The sequence below is a fragment of the Phascolarctos cinereus genome, unplaced genomic scaffold (assembly GCF_003287225.1).
Source record: "Phascolarctos cinereus isolate Bilbo 61053 unplaced genomic scaffold, phaCin_HiC Scaffold_4;HRSCAF=312, whole genome shotgun sequence".
NCBI classification, from domain to species: Eukaryota; Metazoa; Chordata; class Mammalia; order Diprotodontia; family Phascolarctidae; genus Phascolarctos; species Phascolarctos cinereus.
Genome location: NW_027555847.1, coordinates 52,458,493 through 52,478,110, shown reverse-complemented (window position 1 = coordinate 52,478,110; position 19,618 = coordinate 52,458,493). Strand labels below are relative to the sequence as shown.

The following is a 19,618-nucleotide window of genomic DNA, read 5'->3' as shown; positions in this document are numbered from 1 at the left end:
TCACCCTAAGAGGACAATTGCCCCTTTTAGGTTCTTTGCTCACCACACAAAAGGGAGGGCTGCAGTTACAATTCAAGGGGACATGTCCCTCCACCAAGCCCAGGACACTGAACCTTGTTTGGTAAATATGTGTGATCTCATAAAATAACATAATCTGAGAGTTAGAAAGGACCTCCGAGCTATCCAGTTCATTCTGTACACAAAAGGAATACTCATTGTAACATACCAGATTGATGAAACCCACCAAGGAGAGGGTGCCACCTCAGCCACTTCAGTGGAGACCTTTGTCTAGGGCAATGGAGTCCACAGTAACTCCTCTTCTAAGGTCAAGTTTAGTTGCTATATTTCTCCTTATATCTGACTCCCATCTACCTGTTCTTGTGACCATTGATATAGACTTGGGTTCCTTCACGCTGGTCTTTTAAAAAAGTTTACCGATGTCTTTTTTTCATGGTCAACCCCTCACTTTATTGCCTGCAATACCTTTTCTTAAAAAATATTAAATGATTTTTTTATATTATAAACTAAAAAAAGTAGCAACAAACACCAACACTTCCATACACAAAGGCCAGAAAATTAGAATATATAAAACTGTGAATCTATAATATACAGATTGTTATTTAAATATATTAGCAGTATATTTTAAAATATTTTACTATCATATATTACATTTTCTATAAAATGTTTATTTTCAGTTTCAAATTTTCTCCCTCCCCAACGAATTTTTTGGGGTTATTTTCCAACATACTCCACACACCAGTTGAACTCTCCATTTCGACAAAAAGTCAAGTAAAATGAACAGACATAGCAGTAACTCCCCTCCCCCACCTTTCCAAAAGGAAGAAGGTGTGCTTCATTCTCTTTTCTCCCCGAATGTGGTCTTTACAATTAACTAATCAAAGTTTATTCTTTATAATTAACTAATCAAAGTTCATATGGTCATATTTTCACTGATCTTTATTCATCACGTTTGCTTTGTGTAGCCCATCCCATCCCATCCCAAGCCATATAAAGTAGCCTGAACAGCTGCTTCTGTTCTACCGGCTCCAGCTAAGTTCATAACTCAATCCCTTCCTCTGGAGTCCTCCCTAGATCTTGGGGATGATGGGGACAGAGGAAGGAGGCTAGCAGAACCACAGGCAAAGATCATAGCTCACCTATATCTAGAAAAGAGATGGGGTCAGGAACTCAGGGCTCACACATTCGCTCTTGTATTGACTTCTGATCAGTGGGGTGCAACTGTTTCTATCACCCCTTCCTTTGCTTCCTATCCCAGCTTCCCTCCTCCATCTTAGGTTTCAGTTCTCTTGCTTGGAGCAAAAAGATCTCTTCGCTGTTATCCCACCAGGAGGCTGTGGTGGGACGAGGGTGGGGAACACGAGGAATCCCAAAGACTACCTCTGATCTCTGATCAAGACACTTTAATAGAAGTGAGAATTCACGTGCAAAGAATGAGAAAGGGCCTGGAGACAGCAGAGGTCTGATTTGGGGGAGGCAGTAAGGCAGTCCCTCGCCGGAGATGGAGGGAAGATGTGGAGAGAGGGGCCAGATGCTTTGAGCTCTCTATTCGCTCTCCAAGACTTCTCTCCTCCCCGCCCCATGCACGCGCTCCGCTGGAGGCCCGCTTCTGAGAGGCAGAAGGCTCTAGCTTGGTTATGAGGCGGAGATGCTTTTGGCCTCCCCTTAGGTCGCTTCTCTTCACTTAGTATTGGGCTCCACTTTCCCCCTAGGAGCAAGGAACAAAGGAACCTCTCTCTTACTCCCTTCCAACTCATCCCCTGTCCGAGCTGAGCAGCTCAACCTGGGCTGCTTCCCGTTCCAGTCTTTGGCACAGCTCCAGGCGGTTCCGCAAATAGCACTGCCAATCTGCGCGCTCTGAGGGCGGAGGCCGGGGCCGGGGCCGGAGTCCAAGCCATGCTGGGGCTCTGAGAGCGTCCTCGGCGCCCAGGGCCCTGAGCAGCTGAGGCAGGTCTCCGAGCAAGCGGAAACGAGGGAGAGTGCGCAGCGGCCGGGGAATGTCCCCCTTGGCACAGAGCTTACTAAAGAAGGCCAGCAGGGGAGGTCGCGCCCCTCCAGCAGTTCCTGGGCCAGGGTGCAGGTAGCAGCTTAGGGCTGCTCGGAATAGGTCCTGGGGGTCCTGGGCGCATCTGGGCCCGGCCCCAGCCCGCCAGCGGCGGTAAAGGTGGCTGCTGGTCCGACTCCAGAGGAGCAACACGGTGCCCCGCTCCTGTGCCACGCGGGCCTGGGCCCCGCACAGCCAAGGAAGGGGCCCCAAGCGGGCTACGCGCTCCCCCTCCCACAGGTCCAGGATCACATCTTCGCCGCCTCCCAGGGCCACCCTCAACAACTCGGCCAGGGCGCCCACTAGACGGCGGTGCGCCTCCGAGTCCGCAGAGTAGAGCAGCAGCACGGGCCTGGGTCGTCCAGGGCCTGTGGAGAGAGCAGAGACAAGGACAGGGGCAGAATGAGGGAGAAGACTTGGAGAGGGGGCGCTCCATCCCACACTTCCTTTCCGCACCCTAACTCAGGCCTGAGGCAGGGCAGAGTCTACCCAGAGCTGAGAATGCATAGGGAGAGGAGAGGTAGGGCAGAGGTAGCTTTAGCAGTGGGATGGGGAAGGGCTTTGTGGGGCAGATGGGAAGACAGATCTATTCCCAAAAGGAGTCCTGATGCAGGAAGGTCCATATCCCCAAATCCCTTCCCCTCCTCATATACCTCCTGCACTGTCCTGGCCATCTCACCTGTCAGTAGCCTCTGTAAGCCCTGGTAGTTCAAAGCCAGGATAGTCACCAGCAGGGCAGCCCCCATCAACAGCCCCAGAGCCAGAAGCCCCAAGTGCCTGTGAGAGACTGAACCAGAAAAGGTGAGGCCAGGATAGGGCTCCCCTACCTCATCCCCTTTGCCATCTCTGACCCTGAGACTTACCATTGGGACATAAAAGGCGCTTCTGAGAATATTGGACATCTGACCTCCACACCTGCCCAGTAAAGGGTCCACAATGAGAATGAAGGTTGGGTAGGGAGGAGGGGGGTGGATATGAGAAAGGTTCATTACCAGAACACAGCCCCCGAAGCTCTGTAAGGGGATGATGAGATCTGACTTCACTGGGCCGGAACCATTAGGCTATGAGAACAAAGAATACAATGGTCATCTCCATACATGCAAATGTGTAAAGGGTTCTATAATTTTTGTAATGTTCCTCCCCTCTTTAACAGTGGATAGAGCACACTTAGAGTCAGGAAGAAGTGAGTTCAAATTCTGCCTCAGACACTTACTAGCTGTAGGACCCTGGGCAAGTCAGTTAACCTCTGTTTGCCTCAGTTTCCTCATCTGTAAAATAAGGAATGGCCTCTAAGGTTCCTTTCAGCTCTAAATCTATGATTCTATGCTTTTATGATCAGGAATTCTTCCTGTCTCCTTTCTGCCTATCTTCCTCATTCTTGAGGGGATGGAGTCCAGTAATGCCTTCTCCATGAAGCAGTCCCTAATTACTGCAGCTTGCCTTCTCTGACTTCCCATAGCATTGGCAGGATGGTGCAGTGGAAAGCAGTGAGTCTGAAGTCAGAGCACCTATATGCAAATCCTAGGGGTGCTACTTACTGTGTGATCTTAGGCAAATACCTTTATCTCTCTAGACCTGAGTTTTCTCAGCTAGAAAATGAGGGGGTTGGACATGAAAAGAAGCTAGAAAAGAAATTCAGGGTGGGTGGGAGCTAGGGGGTGGGATAATTGCAACAAATAGTACCCGGAAAAGTCTTCTTCACTGATTGATTCTACCTAAAATATATAGACTATATATATATATATATACATATATATACATACAGTATATTGATTATATATTTGACTATAATATACTGATTTAGTATTACATATAGTATACTGATTTTATCTAAAATATATAGACAAATATATAGTAATTGACACACATACAGAATGCCAAAATCCATTCCTCAACAGATAACTGAACAAAGGATGGTACTAAAGGGTTTCCAAAAGAATTGACAATTACAAATGACCATATTAAAAACATGCCTCCAAACTGCCAATACTACAAGAAATCAAATGAAAACTACTCTGGTTTCATCATTTAAGCAGCCAGGGGCACAAGACTTAGAGTCAGGAAGACCTGACTATGTGTGTCTACTAAGTGTCAGGAAGACATTTACTGTTACCCTGGGCAATACATTTAACCTCTCTTTTCTTATGTTTCCTCATCTGTAAAATGGGAAAAATAATAACAATCTACCTCACAGGATTATTGTGAGGTCAAATGAGATAACATCAGTTAAATATTTTGCAAACCTCAAGGCCCTATTATAATTGTTATCTTATACCAGCGGTGCCTGAACTTGCAGCCACACGTGGCCTTCTAGATTTGACTGAATTTGGATTCAGTCAAAAGGTCATGCTTAGGGGCGGCTAGGTGGTGCAGTGAATAGAGCTCTGGCCTTGGAACCAGGAGGACCTGAGTTCAAATCCAGCCTCAGACACTTAACACTTACTAGCTGTGTGACCCTGGGCAACTCACTTAACCCTGATTGCCTAAGCAAAAAAATTTAAAAAAAAAGAAAAGGTCATGCTTAAGGATCTAGAAGGCCACGTGTAGCCTCAAGGCCTCAGGTGCCCGACGCTTGTCTTATGCCATGCAAACTGGTGAAGAGGATAAAAGATGGGAGTAGTAAATGTTCCATAAGGGGTGGACCTACAGAAATCTAGGGACCCCTTTCTCAGAACAATGTCTTTAGATACATAAAATAAAATACATAGGTTTGCAAAGGTAATAAATCATATTGAAATGCAGTTATCAAAATAATAATTTTAAAAACCAAGTCCACAGTTCCCAGGTCAAGAACTCCTGTTCTAAAACTTAGGCAAGCAACCTCAAAAGGCATCTGACCCAACCCCAGTGTTCTGTGGGAAGATTTGTACACTGATTCACTCGCTACTGGTGGACATCAGTGGTTCAACTATTCTTAAAAAGAATTTGGAATTATGCAAGAAAATGACTATACTGTCCATACCTTTGACCCAGCAATCCTGCTACTGGGCATATACCTAAAGGAAGTCAACATATATTAAAATATTTATAGTAGTACTCTTTGTGCTAGAGACAAAGAAATAGAGACTAACTGAGAACTCATCAATAGGGGAATAGCTAAAAAAATAAAAACAACCCAATGGTATATTAATATAATGATATATTATTGTACAGTAAGAAATGATGAATATGAGGGAATTCAGAGAAACACGGAAAGATTTTTATGAACTGATGCACTGTGAAATAGGCAGGCCCAAGAGAAATAGGCATAATGACTACAATGTAAAATTAAAAGATTACTAAAAGAAAGTCAACTCTGCGTGACAGAAAAAAAAAAAGGTCCTGATGGATAGATAACAAAATACATCTCCCTTGACTCAGCAGAGCATTGGAATACTACTAAAACAGAATACACCATGTCATCCAAGACGGTCATTCTAAGACATATTTTTGCTTAATTATTTCTCTTTGTTACAAGGGAGAGTTCACCCTACAGGAGTAATGAAATGAAACAACTATTAAAATAACTGTAAAAATTAAAGGAATCCACAAAACATAGTTAAAAAAAAAGATCTGTCCAAATGTATGGATCAGACTCTGCTCTTTCTTGAGGATTGAGTATGACTCAGTCTTCAGAGGCCTGAGGCAAGACTTCTAAGACACTATTCTCCAGCTTGATAGATCCCAAAGATGTTCCACTGTGTTACAGCACCTGGGTAATGTTGGAAGGAGAGATCAGGATGAAAGACGGAGGTGATTGTGGCCATGGTGTAGAGCAGAGAGGACGTGTGTATGTGCGTGCAAATACGAAATGGAGTAGAGATGAACAGTTGGCTAGACCAGTTGCCACAACCTAGTAAGGTCACAAATGTGTCAGGAACTGAAAAGTGAGGAAATGCTGTTCTAGACACAATACCAGAAATTCGAGTCTAAGACAGAGATTCTTAACTCCTCTGGTGCTACAGACCCCTTAGGTGTCTGGTGAAGCCTACAGACATCCTTTTCAGAGTAATGTTTTTAGATGCATAAAATAAAACACAGATTTTCAAAGGTAATAAATTATATTGAAATATAGTTATCAAAATTAAAAAAAAATTTAAGTTCATGGCTTGGATTAAGAACACCTGCTCTGAGACTTAGATAAGAAACCTCAAAAGGCATCTGGCCAGCCCCCGCACCAAACAATAGTTTCCCTAGCATCTCTAACAAATGGCCATTCAGTCTTTGCTGGAAAACCTTATGGGACAGGGAGGTCACCACCTTCCACTTTTGAATTGCTCTGATTATTTGGGAAGTTTTTCCTTACGTTGAGACAAAAGCAGCCTTTCTACAGTCTTCTCTCTGGGCTGCTGGTTCTGCTCTCTGGGGCCAGACAGAATAAGACTCTTCCCTCTTCCACATAATAGCCCTTCAAATACTAGACAGCCATGTCTCCTTCTAAGTCTTCTCTTGATAACGTCTTTTGAGGTTTCTTATCTAAGTCTCAGATAAAGGGCAGAAGGATTGTGGGACAAACTATAGAGGTAGACAAAGTACAGCAGTGAAGAGCTTCTTGATTTCTCCCTAATATTAATACCCTCACCCACCCACCCACACCCCTTATGTTCATGGCTAGTTTTCAAGAGGTGAAGGGAATGCTGGAACCTGGGACAGTAGGAAGAAACAAAGATTCTGGCCACAGGAGATGGCAGAGACTGGTGTAGGCTGCAGAAACTGTACCTGGCTGACAGAGTAAACAGGCAGCTGTGGATCGTAATGTTCCACCCCCGGGAGGCACCAAGCAACACTGAAAGCAGCTGGGGTCCTTGAGGAGAAGTGCAGGACCAGTCGCTGGTACTGAATATCCATGCTCACGTTCCAGGAGGAGGCTGTAAAGGGGTGGATTACAGAGTTACACAGAATGAGTTTTACACAAGTAGTTAGGATGGAGTTGGGGGTGAGAAGCAAAGGTGTGACTAGAGGATTGGTACAGTCACAGCTGAGTGAAGGTTAAATGGGGGTGGGGTGGAGATGAGGGAAGATCACGTGCTCACCGTTCCTATGGGGACATTCAACGTGGGTACTATTCCCAAGAGAGAACTAGGGAAGAGAAGAAAAGAAAGTCACCAGGATGGAGGTGGAAGGGGGAGAGAGACATATTTCCCCTTTCATATGACCTTCTCATCCTCTGTTTAACCAAAGCATCAACTCTCCTTCTTCCCAGAAATTTCTGCTGCTAGAGTCATACCTTGAAGCAAAGATGCGGGTGCAAATCCACCTTCTCCAAAACATACCACTGTTGGGAAAGAAAGGAGTCAGATGGGAAAAGTTATCAGCCCCAATTCACCCAGGGTCACATCTCATGCTGTGGGGCTACAGTATATGTTGAAAGTTCCCTTAATGTTAGAGAGATGAAAAAAAAAAATCTGCTCTCTCTCCTTTTCTCCCTTCCCCTCTCCCTCCCTCTCTCTCCTCTCTCCCTTTATGCCCCACTCATGTCTCTCTCTGTCTCTCTCCATCTTACCCCCCAACTCTCTCCACCCCCTCCTTACCCCTTCTGACGAAGAAACCGTGGCATTGGGAAGGTCTTCACAGGGACTGTGCCAGCTCTGTTTCTGGCACAGGGAGGCCTTGAGCTTCACCGGGCAGCGTAGGGTTAGGATCATGGCCATCTGGTCCTGGTAGCTGTGGTCAATGAACTGCACTGACCTCCAGAAGTCCATGCTGTCTATGGGCAAAAGGTCTCCTGGTGAGGTGTTTGCTCACCTTCAGGCCTGTCTCTGCTTCATCCTACCAACACCCTGATGTCCTTGCCCCTGCCCCAGATAATTTCTCTGTTGTGGTGCTAATGTGATGGACAAGGCAGATCAGGCCATCCCAATGTCCTTCATATCTGACCCAACTCTAGAGCTAATGGCTCTCCAATGTGCATCCTCTGCTCCACACGGTCTAGTCTGCCCCTTGTCTCCTCCCTCCCCCACTGCCACACACAGACCATGTTCCCTGCTCTGTGATTTTATCAATGCTGTCCTCTCCCCACCAACTATCCAACAGTATCCACGCTTTAAAGCCCAGTTCAAATCCCTCTGCTCCCACAAAGCAGTCCTGGATGGCTCCAACCTACCTGGTTTTCTTCCTTCTTTGAAATCTTAGAGCATTTACAATTTGTACCATAAGACTGGTCTTGTCTTTATTCACTATCTTGTACTGTGTGCCATTTTATAACACTCATTGAACAAATACTTAAGGAGTAGATGGCACTGTATAGCATGTCTCCCCATCTAGGCCACAAGGAGGGAGAAACAAGCATGCCCATCAAGGGTGTGATGTTTATTGACTGACTTATTGGAGTGTCGGTGCCACTGGCATCTTATCTCCTGTTCCCAAGGTGAAAAAATAGGGCAGTTCTCTCCACCCACCCCAACCTTAAGTCCCAGCAATAATGTCATTTGGAGGAGTTCATCCTTAGAGTGAAGGATGGGGAGGAGGTTTGTGTGGGCTACTCACAGACTTCAGGTTGGTCCTTCAAGGGGCACTGCTTCCTCCGCACACTGTCGTGGTGCAGGTATGCTGCCTGATGGAATGAGGAGGGGTGAGGTTGGATGCTCAGAAGGGCAGACTTCTTTATACCACCTAGACCCCAAACCCACTTTGATCTGGCCCTGTTAGAATCCAATGCTCTGGGGCTAGAGATAAGCACTAGAGTATGCACTCTGCATCCAAGAAGGGGACCCATATAAATTGAGAGAATTCAACTCTTTGAAGGAGAGGAAAAATCAGTAGGTGGGAAGCCAAATAAAATAGGAATAATGATAATAGCTGATATTTAATTTCTTTTTTTCCACCAAGAACTATGTCACATCTGGCACCCTCACCCTTTGGGCTCCATCACACCACCTCCAGCCTCATTTCAGCAGTACCTCCTGAGGCATTCATTGCCTTCAGGTAGCCCCCACCTCCTTGACCTAGGCTACTCAGAGCCCCCTAATGTTATGCTCAGCAGAACCTACAGCCCCCAGTTCTGGTACTTTCCCTTTGCATTCAGTTTATTTACTCATCAACCATCGGTCATGCTGTGCCCTGCCCCACCCTGCTATGTTTCATAGCTCCAGGATCTTGTTTTCTCCTTTTCCATCTCATTTTATCAACCAATCCATGTTAAGTTGGGAGGAGGGGAATGGTCACTTGAGGTCAGGATCATCCCTTCAAATGACCCCAGTGGAGACTAGGTCAATTCCAGTTCTGAACTCCTAGGACAACTTAATAAATGATTGTTGACTATTGACTGACTCAGCGTTCTGATGCAAAACTGGCATCCAGATCAGTCCTAGATTGGGTGCAAGAGACAAAATTATATAATGAATAAAATGCTGGAGTCAAGAATGTTGGAGTTCAGGTCCTGCCTCAGACACTAACTGTGTGACCCTAGGCAAGTCACAACCTCTTAAAGCCTCTGTTTCTTCATCTGTAAATTGGGGGTAATAATAGAACCTACTATATGGGGTTATGAGGATCAAAGGAGAAAGTATACACAGAGCACTTTGGAAAACTTAAGATGAAATATAAATATTGGCTTCTCTTCCTAGACTGGCCATCCTAGGCCCTCCCTTAACATCCCATTGGATGGATAAGAAGTGAGTCTCCAGATGTAGGAAGGATGAGGGCCAGGAACAGCCACTAATCTCCATGGGTACCATGGAGAATTAAAAGTACACATATTCCCCCATCAAAGTCTCAGCAACACCACCTCTCACCTCTATGCAAAGACAGGGCAGCAGGAACTCATAGGGCAGCTGGATGGTGTGACCTCCAGACACAGTCTCCTATAGGAGAAGCAGAAAGGGGAGGAAAGGAAGATGCCTAAGGAAGGGCAGGTGCATTCTGGATGGGTATCTCCAGGCTCTGAAGAGGATCTGGAGGCTTAAGGATTGAGGCAGAGGAAAATAGGACCTAGGCTTGAAAGTTCCCTGTGATGGTTGGTCAAATATATCTAATTTATCACACTGCAAAATACTCTTTCTTTTTCCTCTGAAAAAAATTGCTCTCCTTGGGGAGGGTCTGTATTTTGTGTTTCATAGTTTGTTTCCTCAGTCCCATTCTCTACATTTTGCTGTCTGGGTGCCTGACAATTATGTTGTGGGAGAAGGATTAGAGGTACATGCAAAGAGACTTGGGCTGGAGTCCCATCCCCTGGGCTGCTCACCTGGGGCAGACTGACTTCCCTGATGTAAACAGCCAGAATCAGGAGGCTGGATGCCAGGATTACTAGGCTATGACATATATGATATGTCTGTGATCCTATGAAGTCCTCATAACCACTACCTGGTCTCAGAGGTGACAACTGAGAGCTACTGGGGGATGAAGGTCATTGGAGCACTGTGGCATGGGCCAAATCCTATAAGAATTCACCTGGAGAACAGGGGGAAGGTGGAGTGCCAGACATATAGCACTTTGGAAGAAGACTGTACAAGGAACTCAGAAGGCCTGAGTTCTACTACCAGCTAGGGACACCAACTCACTAAGTGACCATGATTAACCTCTTTGGGCCTCAATTATGCTTATCTATAAAATGGGACTAATAATTCCCATTCTACTGATAATGAAAATGATTCCCATTTCCTGATAGAGAAGTGAAGGACTCAGTAAGCAGAATGAGACACTTATTTCTGGACTCGGCCAATGAAACAATTTGCTTTGCTTGACCAAGCTTATTTATTATGAAGTGTTTGGTTTTCTTTTTTCCTTTCTTTCTTTTTCTTTTTTTTGGTGGGGAGGGGAAATGAGAAGGAGAAAAAATAAGTGCTTGATAATTGAAAAAAAAATTTAATTAAAAAACCAAAACAAAACAATCCCTGTCCTACTAATTTCACTAGGACCCTATGAAGAATAAAAGGTAATAATATGCACAAGAGGGCTTTGAAAAACCTAAAGCACTATGCAACTATAAGGGGATATTATAAAGAATTTCTCTAACCCTTTTTACCTCCAAACCCTGGCTGGGCTGGGATTCTTATAATCTATCCACTGCTGGGATTTTTACAGTCTGGCCACTTGGTCACAGGTGCTCAGATTCCTTAAGAGTCTGGCCAATATGATGGATCTTTAATAAACCTTGTCTTTGGCTGAAAAAAGAAAAAAGAAAAAAGAAAAAAAAACCCTGGCTGGAATTTCAGCCCCATTGCTTATCATAGTGATAGATTCAGCAGCCTTTCAAAGACACAGTGTCATGTTGTTATAACCCTTGCTTGGCCAGAGTTATAGAGTCACCAGAAATGCCCCCCCTAAAAATTTGCCCTCCATAAACTTCTTAAAGCAATCGAAGATATTATTGGGGCCAGCATTGATGGGTTCGATTATAGAGAAAAAAATTTAAATATTTGAACAATGGGAGCAAAAAACCTAAGATAAAAAGAAAAAACAAGAAACAAAAACACTTATGAACAATATATTGGGTACATCTTGACTTCTAGAATATACAGAGAACTAATAAAAGGGCAGCAAAGCATAGTGGATGGGGCCAAACTAGAGCAAGGAAGACCTGGGTTCAGGTCCTGCCTCAGTATCATGCTGGTATGTTAGTGACCATAAGGAAATCACTTAACCTCTCAGTGCCCCAGGCAAGTCTCTAGATAAATCACAGATGAGATGGAGCTCTAACTCAGTGGAAGGTCTTTCTATGTCAAGAGCTCCCCCACACTAATGAAATCACAAATCTCTAACTCCCCCACAAAAAGGAGGTAAAAAGTAAATACATATCAAGTTATTAATAGTTAAAAAGGATAGAGAGACAATTCATAAAAACCAGTAATGGAACTAAAGAACAGGTAATGAAACTTTTCCCCCTTTTCATGGCAGAGCACAGGGGGCAGAAGAGTATATACATTGTCAGGTATGGTCACTACACCCATGGTATATATGTATGTGTGTGTGTATATACACATATATACATATATATATATACATATACATACACATATACACATATACACACACAGAAAGAGAATTACAAGAAAGGTTACAGACAAAAGGCATCCCAAAACACTTTTGTTTGTTGTCCTTTTTTTGCTAGGCAATGTGTTAAGTGACTTGTCCAGGGTCACACAGCTAGTAAGTGTTGTGTCTGAGGCCAGATTTGAATTCAGGTCCTCCTGACTCCAGGGCCAGTGCTCTATCCACTTCGTCACCTAGTTGCACCTCACCCAAAATGCTTTTTAAAATAAAAGTTCTGAAAGGAAAAAGTAGGCAATTTATGGGGGAAAAAAAGCAAAAAGTAAATAAGCATGAGGAAGCATCTAACCTCACTAACAATTTTTTGAGGGGAAGCAATCAGCATTAAGTGACTTGCCCGCAGTCACACAGCTAGTGTCTGAGGCCAGAATTGAACTCTATCCACTGCAGCACCTAGCTGCCCCTAATAATTAAAATAATTAAAGGAGATGAGAATGAAAACTACAAAGTACCTTCACACATTCATTAAACTATCCATCCAATAAACAATTAAATAAAAAAAGAGAAAACCGGTGGTGCAGGCATACTCTCCAGCACTGAGCAGAGTAATATTTCTGGAAAGCAAAGTGGCCCAGTATGACAAAATTGGCCATGCCCTTTGACTTGGTGATCCATCCCACAGTTGGGACTACATACCAAGAAAAAAAAATTAAAGTGAAGAAAGGTCTCTACGTACAAAGACTTTTACAGCAGCACTGGTTAGAACAGTGAGACTCAGGAGGGAAAGAGACATGAGTTATTGAAAAGTTGCCCACTGGATTTGGAATCAGGGGACTTCTCTCTTTTGTAAGGGAACCTGTGCCACCGACCTGGGGCCAAGGTAAAGTGAGATGGATGGACTGCATGGTCTCTGAAGTCATTCTAAGCTCAAAATCCCCCTTATGTATACACACATGTGTGCATACATGTATGTATGTGTGTGCATGTATGTATATGTGTGTATGTATACATGTGTATATATGATAAGTTACAGATGAGATGGAGATCTGCATTTACATGTTTTTTAAAAATCGGAAACTTCACAAAAAATTAGAAACTTCACAAAAAGCCCAACTTTTTTTTTAGCTGAGATTCATTTGAGCTGATAAGTACCTCTTTTTTCCCCATGCTTTTAAAATTCTGAACTTAACACAAAAAACACCCCCAAATCGTTTCCATTACAAAGTAGAACACAAAAAAGTATATGAAACCATAAACATCTATTCCATACTACTTGTTCTTAAAAAAAAAAAGACATCACTTTCAAAGTTATCCTGCTTGTCTGTTTCCTTCCATTCATTCTCTTCTGTGCATTAAAAAAAGTTTCAATATTCTTTTCTTCAACATCACCAATGCTACCTCCTCTCCCCTCTTCCCCATACCATTTCTATTAAAAACAGAAAGAAAAAAACCCCCACCTTGTAACAAATTAGCACAGTCAAGCAAAACAAATCCCTACAATGGCAAGGTCCAAAATATCTATTTCCTTCTGAACCTTGAGTTCATCCTTTCTCTGTCAGGAGGGGGCTCACGTGAGAGAAGTTTCTCCTTGAAATGCATCTATGAACATTCTCAGCAGGTTCAGCCTATCGTATTTTATGCAATGACTGTCTGGGGTAGGGCAGGAGAGAGTAGACATAATAAATAATAAGTAATCCTTGGAGAACAGATGTGAGAAAATGAAGAAAGATGGACTTTTGCTTAAGGCCCTGTGGGACCCTACTGTAAAGACATTATTCTCTCCTGGAAGGCACTGGCATAGTAGAAAGAGCATTTGGCCTTGGAGTCAGAAGACCCGGGCTCAAATTGCAGCCCCTCCACAATGGGCAGCCAATATAATTCAAATCACCTAAACTAAATCTCAGTTCCCTCATCTGTAGAATGAACATAATCTATACTTGCACTGCATACATTATTTGGTTGTTGTGAAGAAAGAACTTTTAAAACTATTAAGTGCTACATAAAAGGGAGTTCTTTGTAGAGTTATTTTCTTCTCCCTTCCCTGAGAAGGCCCTCCAGGGACCCTCAGGCTCTATGGTCTGTCTGCCCAACGGATTGCTTTTTTTTTTTTACCTGTTTGTGGAAGGGACTGCTCAGTTCCTCACACTCGAGAACCCACTGGTGGCACAGCCTCACACTGATGTCAGGGCCCAGTGGGGCTGTGACCTGAACAGCCCTCTCTCCCAGGAGCAGCACGAAGGAGAACTCAGGCCCTGGAAGAAGCAGATGGAAAGGCCCTGACCCTCAGCTCAGAACATGCCAGGGCAGGCTTGATCACTGCTGCATGGGCACCCTCTGGGGCTCTACCCCCAGCCCAGCCCACTCCTCCAGCAAGCACACACTCATGCTCACCTCTAGGCCCTTGGGAAACAGGCAGCTGCGAAGTCCCATCGGCTATCTCTGGAAGGCTGAACTGGGTCCTTTTTAAGCGCAGCCCAGAGCTGGGCACAGCTGGGAAGGAGACAGCAACACGGTGGCCCTGTCTAGCCAGGCAGCAGTCACATAGCCACTTCCACTGAGGACAGAGGACAAGACGATCTTGTATGTGCACCGCTGTCTCCACCAGTAGAAGGTGAACTATTCGAGGGCACAGACTGTGTTTTTGTCTTCCTTCATGTCCCCATCACATTTTATCCCCATAGGCACTTTAAATACATATTTATTGATGATCATCGTGAGCCATAAAGCACAATAACCTTGGACTAGAAGTCAGAGATCTGACACCTGTCCTGCTGACCACCTGTGTGGCCACGGGTTAAGTCACTCAAGGTCTCAGTTTTCCTATCTGTAAAATAAGAAAAATAATCCATCTCATCCTTCCTTTCCCACATCTTCCACCTAGACAATGAGAGGATGGGATGAGGTGATAGATGTGAGAATGCTTTGATAATAAAAATGTTAGAGAGATCAGGGTACAAACAAGCTTTGAAATGAAGAGGGGGTGGGAGAATGGAGGAAGAGTCGGGATACCTGGGCAGCAGTTGGCATCCTGAGCCTCGTGCAAAGCTGGAACTTTGGGGACTTGGGAGATTTCCGCATTAGAAAGTGAAGCCAGGGCTTTCGAAGACCTGAGGGTGGGGTAGGAGAAAAACATCACTGGGGATATATAGTCCCTTCAGACAGAGGTCATAGGATATGGAATTAGAGCCAGAAGGAACTTCAGAAGCCAGGTCATCCAACCCCCTCATTTTACAGATGAAGAAACAGGCCAGGAGAGACTTTTGATTGGCCAAGGTAACATAGCTAATAGATATCTGAGGCGGGATTTGACCCAGGTCTCCCTGACTCCAAATTCGAAATTCTAGCCTCTACCCCAACTCTGCCTCCTTTTCCTAATGAAGCATATTGGATATTAGAAAGTGTCATTTGTTTTGGGGTTTTTTTTTTGCTTTTAGGCAATTGGGGTTAAGTGACTTGCCCAGGGTCACACAGCTAGTAAGTGTCAAGTGTTTGGTCTGAGGGCAGATTTGAACTCAGGTCCTCCTGACTTCAGGGCCAGTGCTCTATTCACTGCGCCACCTAGCTGCCCCTTAGCACTATTGGGTTTTTTTTTGTTTGGTTTTTTTTTTGTTTGCTGGTTTGGTTTTTTTAGTGAGGCAATTGGGGTTAAGTGACTTGCCCAGAGTCACACAGCTAGTGAGTGTTATGTGTCTGAGGCAGAATTTGAACTCAGGTCCTCCTGACTTTGGGGCCGGTGCTCTATCCACTGTGCCACCTAGCTGCCCCTAGAAAGTGTCATTTGGAGACACAGCATGGTGAAATGGAGGTAATCCTGGCTGCAAGGCCAGGAAGATCAGGTTTGGAATCCCATCTCACAGACATAACCTTGGGCAAATCATTTATCCTCCAGTCTCTCAGCCTCAGTTTCCTCATCAGTAAAATGGAGTTAACAATAGCCCTACCTCACAGGTTGTAGTAAGGAGCAAATGAGATACTGTATATAAAGCACTTTGTCAATGTAAAAGTGCTCAATGAAAGTTAAAACTTTAAAAATTCAGGAGAAAGATGGGGCTACTATAGGCAGGCAGACTAAAAAGACTGAACCTCTTTGTAGACCATCTTAACGTTTTACATTTCAGACCAATCCAAGTCAGTGCTGTAGTCTGGTTAGATAGGACCTCTTGCCCTAGAATGGGCAGGGTGCAGGGACATGTGGGGAGAATCAGCCAGAATGACAGCTAAGTTTGGTAAATACCACTCCCAACTTCAAAGGGTTCCACTAACCCACATGGTTACTCTTTCCTGGCCTACTCACCAGAGATACAGCAATAAAACGTTCCAGTTCTCTACACCTACCTTGAGAAAACATCCCACGGACTCTAACCTCCCTGGGCCATTCAGAGCCGGTCTGAAATGTTCTCTGCGGGGCTGGGTGCCTGAGATTAAGCATGTTTTTTTCATTCCAAATAACTGAAACCAACACCAAGATGGTGGATGGAATGGGATGGCAGCCAAATGGTCAGGGCACATGAATCCTCAAAACCTTGGCCCACTAAATCAAGGTTACCACTGTTGGCTGTCTCCCCACTCCCAAGCCCGGAATTCTCTCCTTCTTCATCTCTACCTCTGACTTCCTTCAAGATCCTGAAAAAATTCTACCTTCTTCAAAAAGTCTTTCTTGATCCCCCTGGTACCTTTCCTCTGTTGTTATCTCAACTTATCCTATATATATCTTGTTGGTGCACAATTGTTTATATGTTGTCTCCCTCCTTAGACTGAGTTTCTTGACAGCAGGAACTGTCTTTTGCCTCTTTTTACATCCCCAGCACTTGGGCTAGTGCCTAGCACACAGTAGGGGCTTAATAAATGCTTGTTGACTGACCTAGGTTCTATCTCTGTACCTTTTATATGTATTTTTAAAAAATTTTTATAGGCAACTGGGTGTTAAGTGACTTGCCCAGGGTCATACAGCTAGTAAGTGTCAAGTGTTTGGTCTGAGGATGGATTTGAACTCAGGTCCTCCTGACTTCAGGGCTGGTGCTCTATCCAGTGTGCCACCTAGCTGCCCCCCTGTACTTTTTGATACTAGACCTGACAAATATAGTCTATAAAACCTCAAAGGGCATAGAAAGTTCCCCAAATCCCAGTGTACTAAAACTAAGTTGAGGAGTACCACTTAAAGACTGCAGGAGGTAAACTGAGGCTAAACAAAAGGAGGTCCTGCATTACACAGAGAACTCAGGAGAGGCAAATTCATAACTCAAAGAATTACTAAACACTGAAAATATGAAAAATTTCAAATAAGATTTCAAAGATACATAGGATCATTTTGGCATGTCCTTAAATCAGTTTAGAGTTCACGAAGGGAAGGTGAGTACGTTTTTCCACAGGTAACACAGTACAAAGAGTAATGAACCGGGAAATAGGAGATGCAGGTACTACAAGTCCTGGCTCAGTCACTAATTAGCTGTGTGACCTTGAACTAAGAATTTCCCCTCTTTGGGCTTCAAGCTTCCTCATCTATAAAATGAAGGCATTGAGCTAAATGATTTCTGAGGTTCCTCTCAGATCTAAAATCCTATGATTTCATGATCTTGTGTCCCTTTTGATTTCTGTAAGAGACAAACCGGGATTCAGTGAACTCTCGGTTGGAACTAAGATCCCAGACCTTAATATCCCGCTTCTAACGTTATTTCTCAAGGTGTCTCTCTCCCCTTCCCCAAGTGCCCACTCACTAAAAGTGAAAGAATTATCTAATAGCTTTAGTCCTACCCCAACTTTTCCAGTGGGAACTGACTAGTCCCAAAGGGTGATCCTTCTGTCCTAGAGGTCTGTTCTCCATACCTGGCATGCTCAAAGCAAGTTGGATGTGGAAGCAGAGTGGGCATCGCCTCGCCAGAGAGCACTGTGACCTTTTGGACAAGACCCCATTCTGGTGAAGGTCAAGAGCAGGACTTTCTGCAAGGGATTAGGAAGGGGGACAAACATTGGGGACTCAGGTACATTTCTCTGTACTGACAGGAGAAACTAGTTAGGGTTCAAGAGCAGGGAGCCCGGGAGACTCTTCAAGGGCTTGAAACAAGTTTTTGTTTGTTTTTTTAAAGACAAAACAGACTCACCGATAAAATTGTCATCCTGTCAGGGTTGGGGGCCCAGGGGCCAGGTTGGAAAGGAAGGAAAAGAGGCATTATTATAAAGACTGTCAGGGAAAAACTAACCCAGGACCTTTGTCCCAAACTGCCTACTGGAAGAGTTATCGGGCTACCAGCCCACCCACTCAGGGTTATTTGCTGGTTCCACCCTATATGAGCCACAAACCCACCAGCCTGTTGTCCGAGCAGACACATTGGGGGCAGGAGAGGAGGACAAGGGGGAAGCAGGGAATGAAGTGAAGGAGGATCTTTGACAGACCGAGGGCAGGTAGGGAGTGGGAAGTGGGGGCCAGGGTTGTCCCCAATGCTTCATGTCCTTACCATGTGGGAAGATTGAAAACAACGGGGCCCCCACCAGTTCACATGAGAGGACCTGCTCCCAGAATAGCCAGAAAGGCTGATGAGAAGAAGCAAAGAGCGAACGAGGGGAGCCCCTGGCAGCAGGCTCCCCATGAGCATCGGAGAGATCAGCGCACTGGGAACATGGCTGCATTGCTGGAGATGGGCTGCCAGGTGTCCCTCTTCTGTACAGGACGCTCCAGCCCGAGCCTGCCCCTGTGTCTGCCCTGAAGCTCCTCCTCAGCTGCTCACCAGCCGGCCAAACCACATTCCTTTTCTTCCGAGCTAGGGCTTGTTCTGGAAAGGAGTTCTGCTCCCAGTTCCTGAAGAGTCAAAGGCCTCCAGAGGCTGATTTGCCCTCTAGGGTGGAGCAGGTAGGTGGAGGAAAGGGTCTGCTTTTAAGGGAAAGGTCGGGCTGCGCCCACAGATAGGGAGGAGTGTCTGCCAAGACTGGCTCTCTGACCCCTCCCGCCCCTCACCTCCACCACCCTGGAGCTCTGATCTTTTCACCCGTCTGTCTCGCAGCTCTAAATCTCTGACGAGACAGATCTCGAGGCACGTGCACAGCGCTAAGATTTCTTTCCACCCTTATTCAGGGAAGCCACTTGCTGTCTCCTCTCTGTCCTACCCAACAAGAACTATTTTTCTTCCTCCTGTTAACCTATGGATCTCTTTTTGGTCTGGGTACTCTGGAGAAAAGTGTTTAAGTCAGAGGGACCCAGGAACCTCAAGGCTTCATTTCTCCAGGCAGCTGAGTCAGGCAGTTCCAAAATTTGCCCCTGAGCCCTGGAGATAGGGGAGGGGCCCATGTACAATACTGACCTGGTTTCCTGCGGTTTCCTGTGCTGGAAAAAAAAAAGGTGGGGGAGGGGGATCGACTAGGTTCCATCATTTGTGGGGACCCTACCATCCCACAGCTTCCTCCTTCTCATGCCCCATTCAAGCAGCCCCAGTCCACCTTTCAAGATAAACATCTATCCAAAGAAGGCCGGAGGACATCTCCGGAGCTCAGTTATTTTGTGAGTCCGGGGAGCCTGCCAAGGCAGTTGAGAAAACAAAGAAACCTGGGGGACAGGACGGTGCAAGAACATTTGATTTGGACTCAGGATATTTGGCTTGGAATGTTATTTCTGCTACCGGCTAGCAAACGACCTTGAGCGTGTAAGTAATTTTCCTGTTC

At 45.1% G+C, this 19,618-nt stretch overlaps 1 protein-coding gene across 5 annotated transcripts; it reads right to left on the bottom strand.

Annotated features, from left to right (window-relative positions):
* Positions 1-942: 942 nt before the first annotated feature.
* Positions 943-19,418, bottom strand: IL17RE (interleukin 17 receptor E). Of its 5 annotated transcripts, XM_078152190.1 has the most exons (16): positions 18,421-19,413; positions 18,067-18,082; positions 17,792-17,905; positions 14,978-15,075; positions 14,360-14,522; positions 14,081-14,220; positions 9,775-9,843; positions 8,528-8,594; positions 7,573-7,748; positions 7,269-7,316; positions 7,075-7,120; positions 6,761-6,909; positions 3,055-3,123; positions 2,926-2,977; positions 2,742-2,849; positions 943-2,430 (listed from the first exon to the last, which is right to left on the bottom strand). In XM_078152190.1, the coding sequence occupies exons 1-16, from the start codon at positions 18,556-18,558 to the stop codon at positions 1,772-1,774; spliced, it is 2,112 nt and encodes a 703-aa protein (XP_078008316.1). In that variant the 5' UTR covers positions 18,559-19,413; the 3' UTR covers positions 943-1,771. The 5 variants fall into 5 exon arrangements, with proteins under 5 accessions (XP_078008316.1, XP_078008315.1, XP_078008313.1 ...); XM_078152189.1 differs by lacking the exon at positions 18,067-18,082; XM_078152187.1 differs by having other exon boundaries at positions 2,742-3,123; positions 18,421-19,415.
* Between the last annotated feature and the right edge of the window lie 200 nt (positions 19,419-19,618).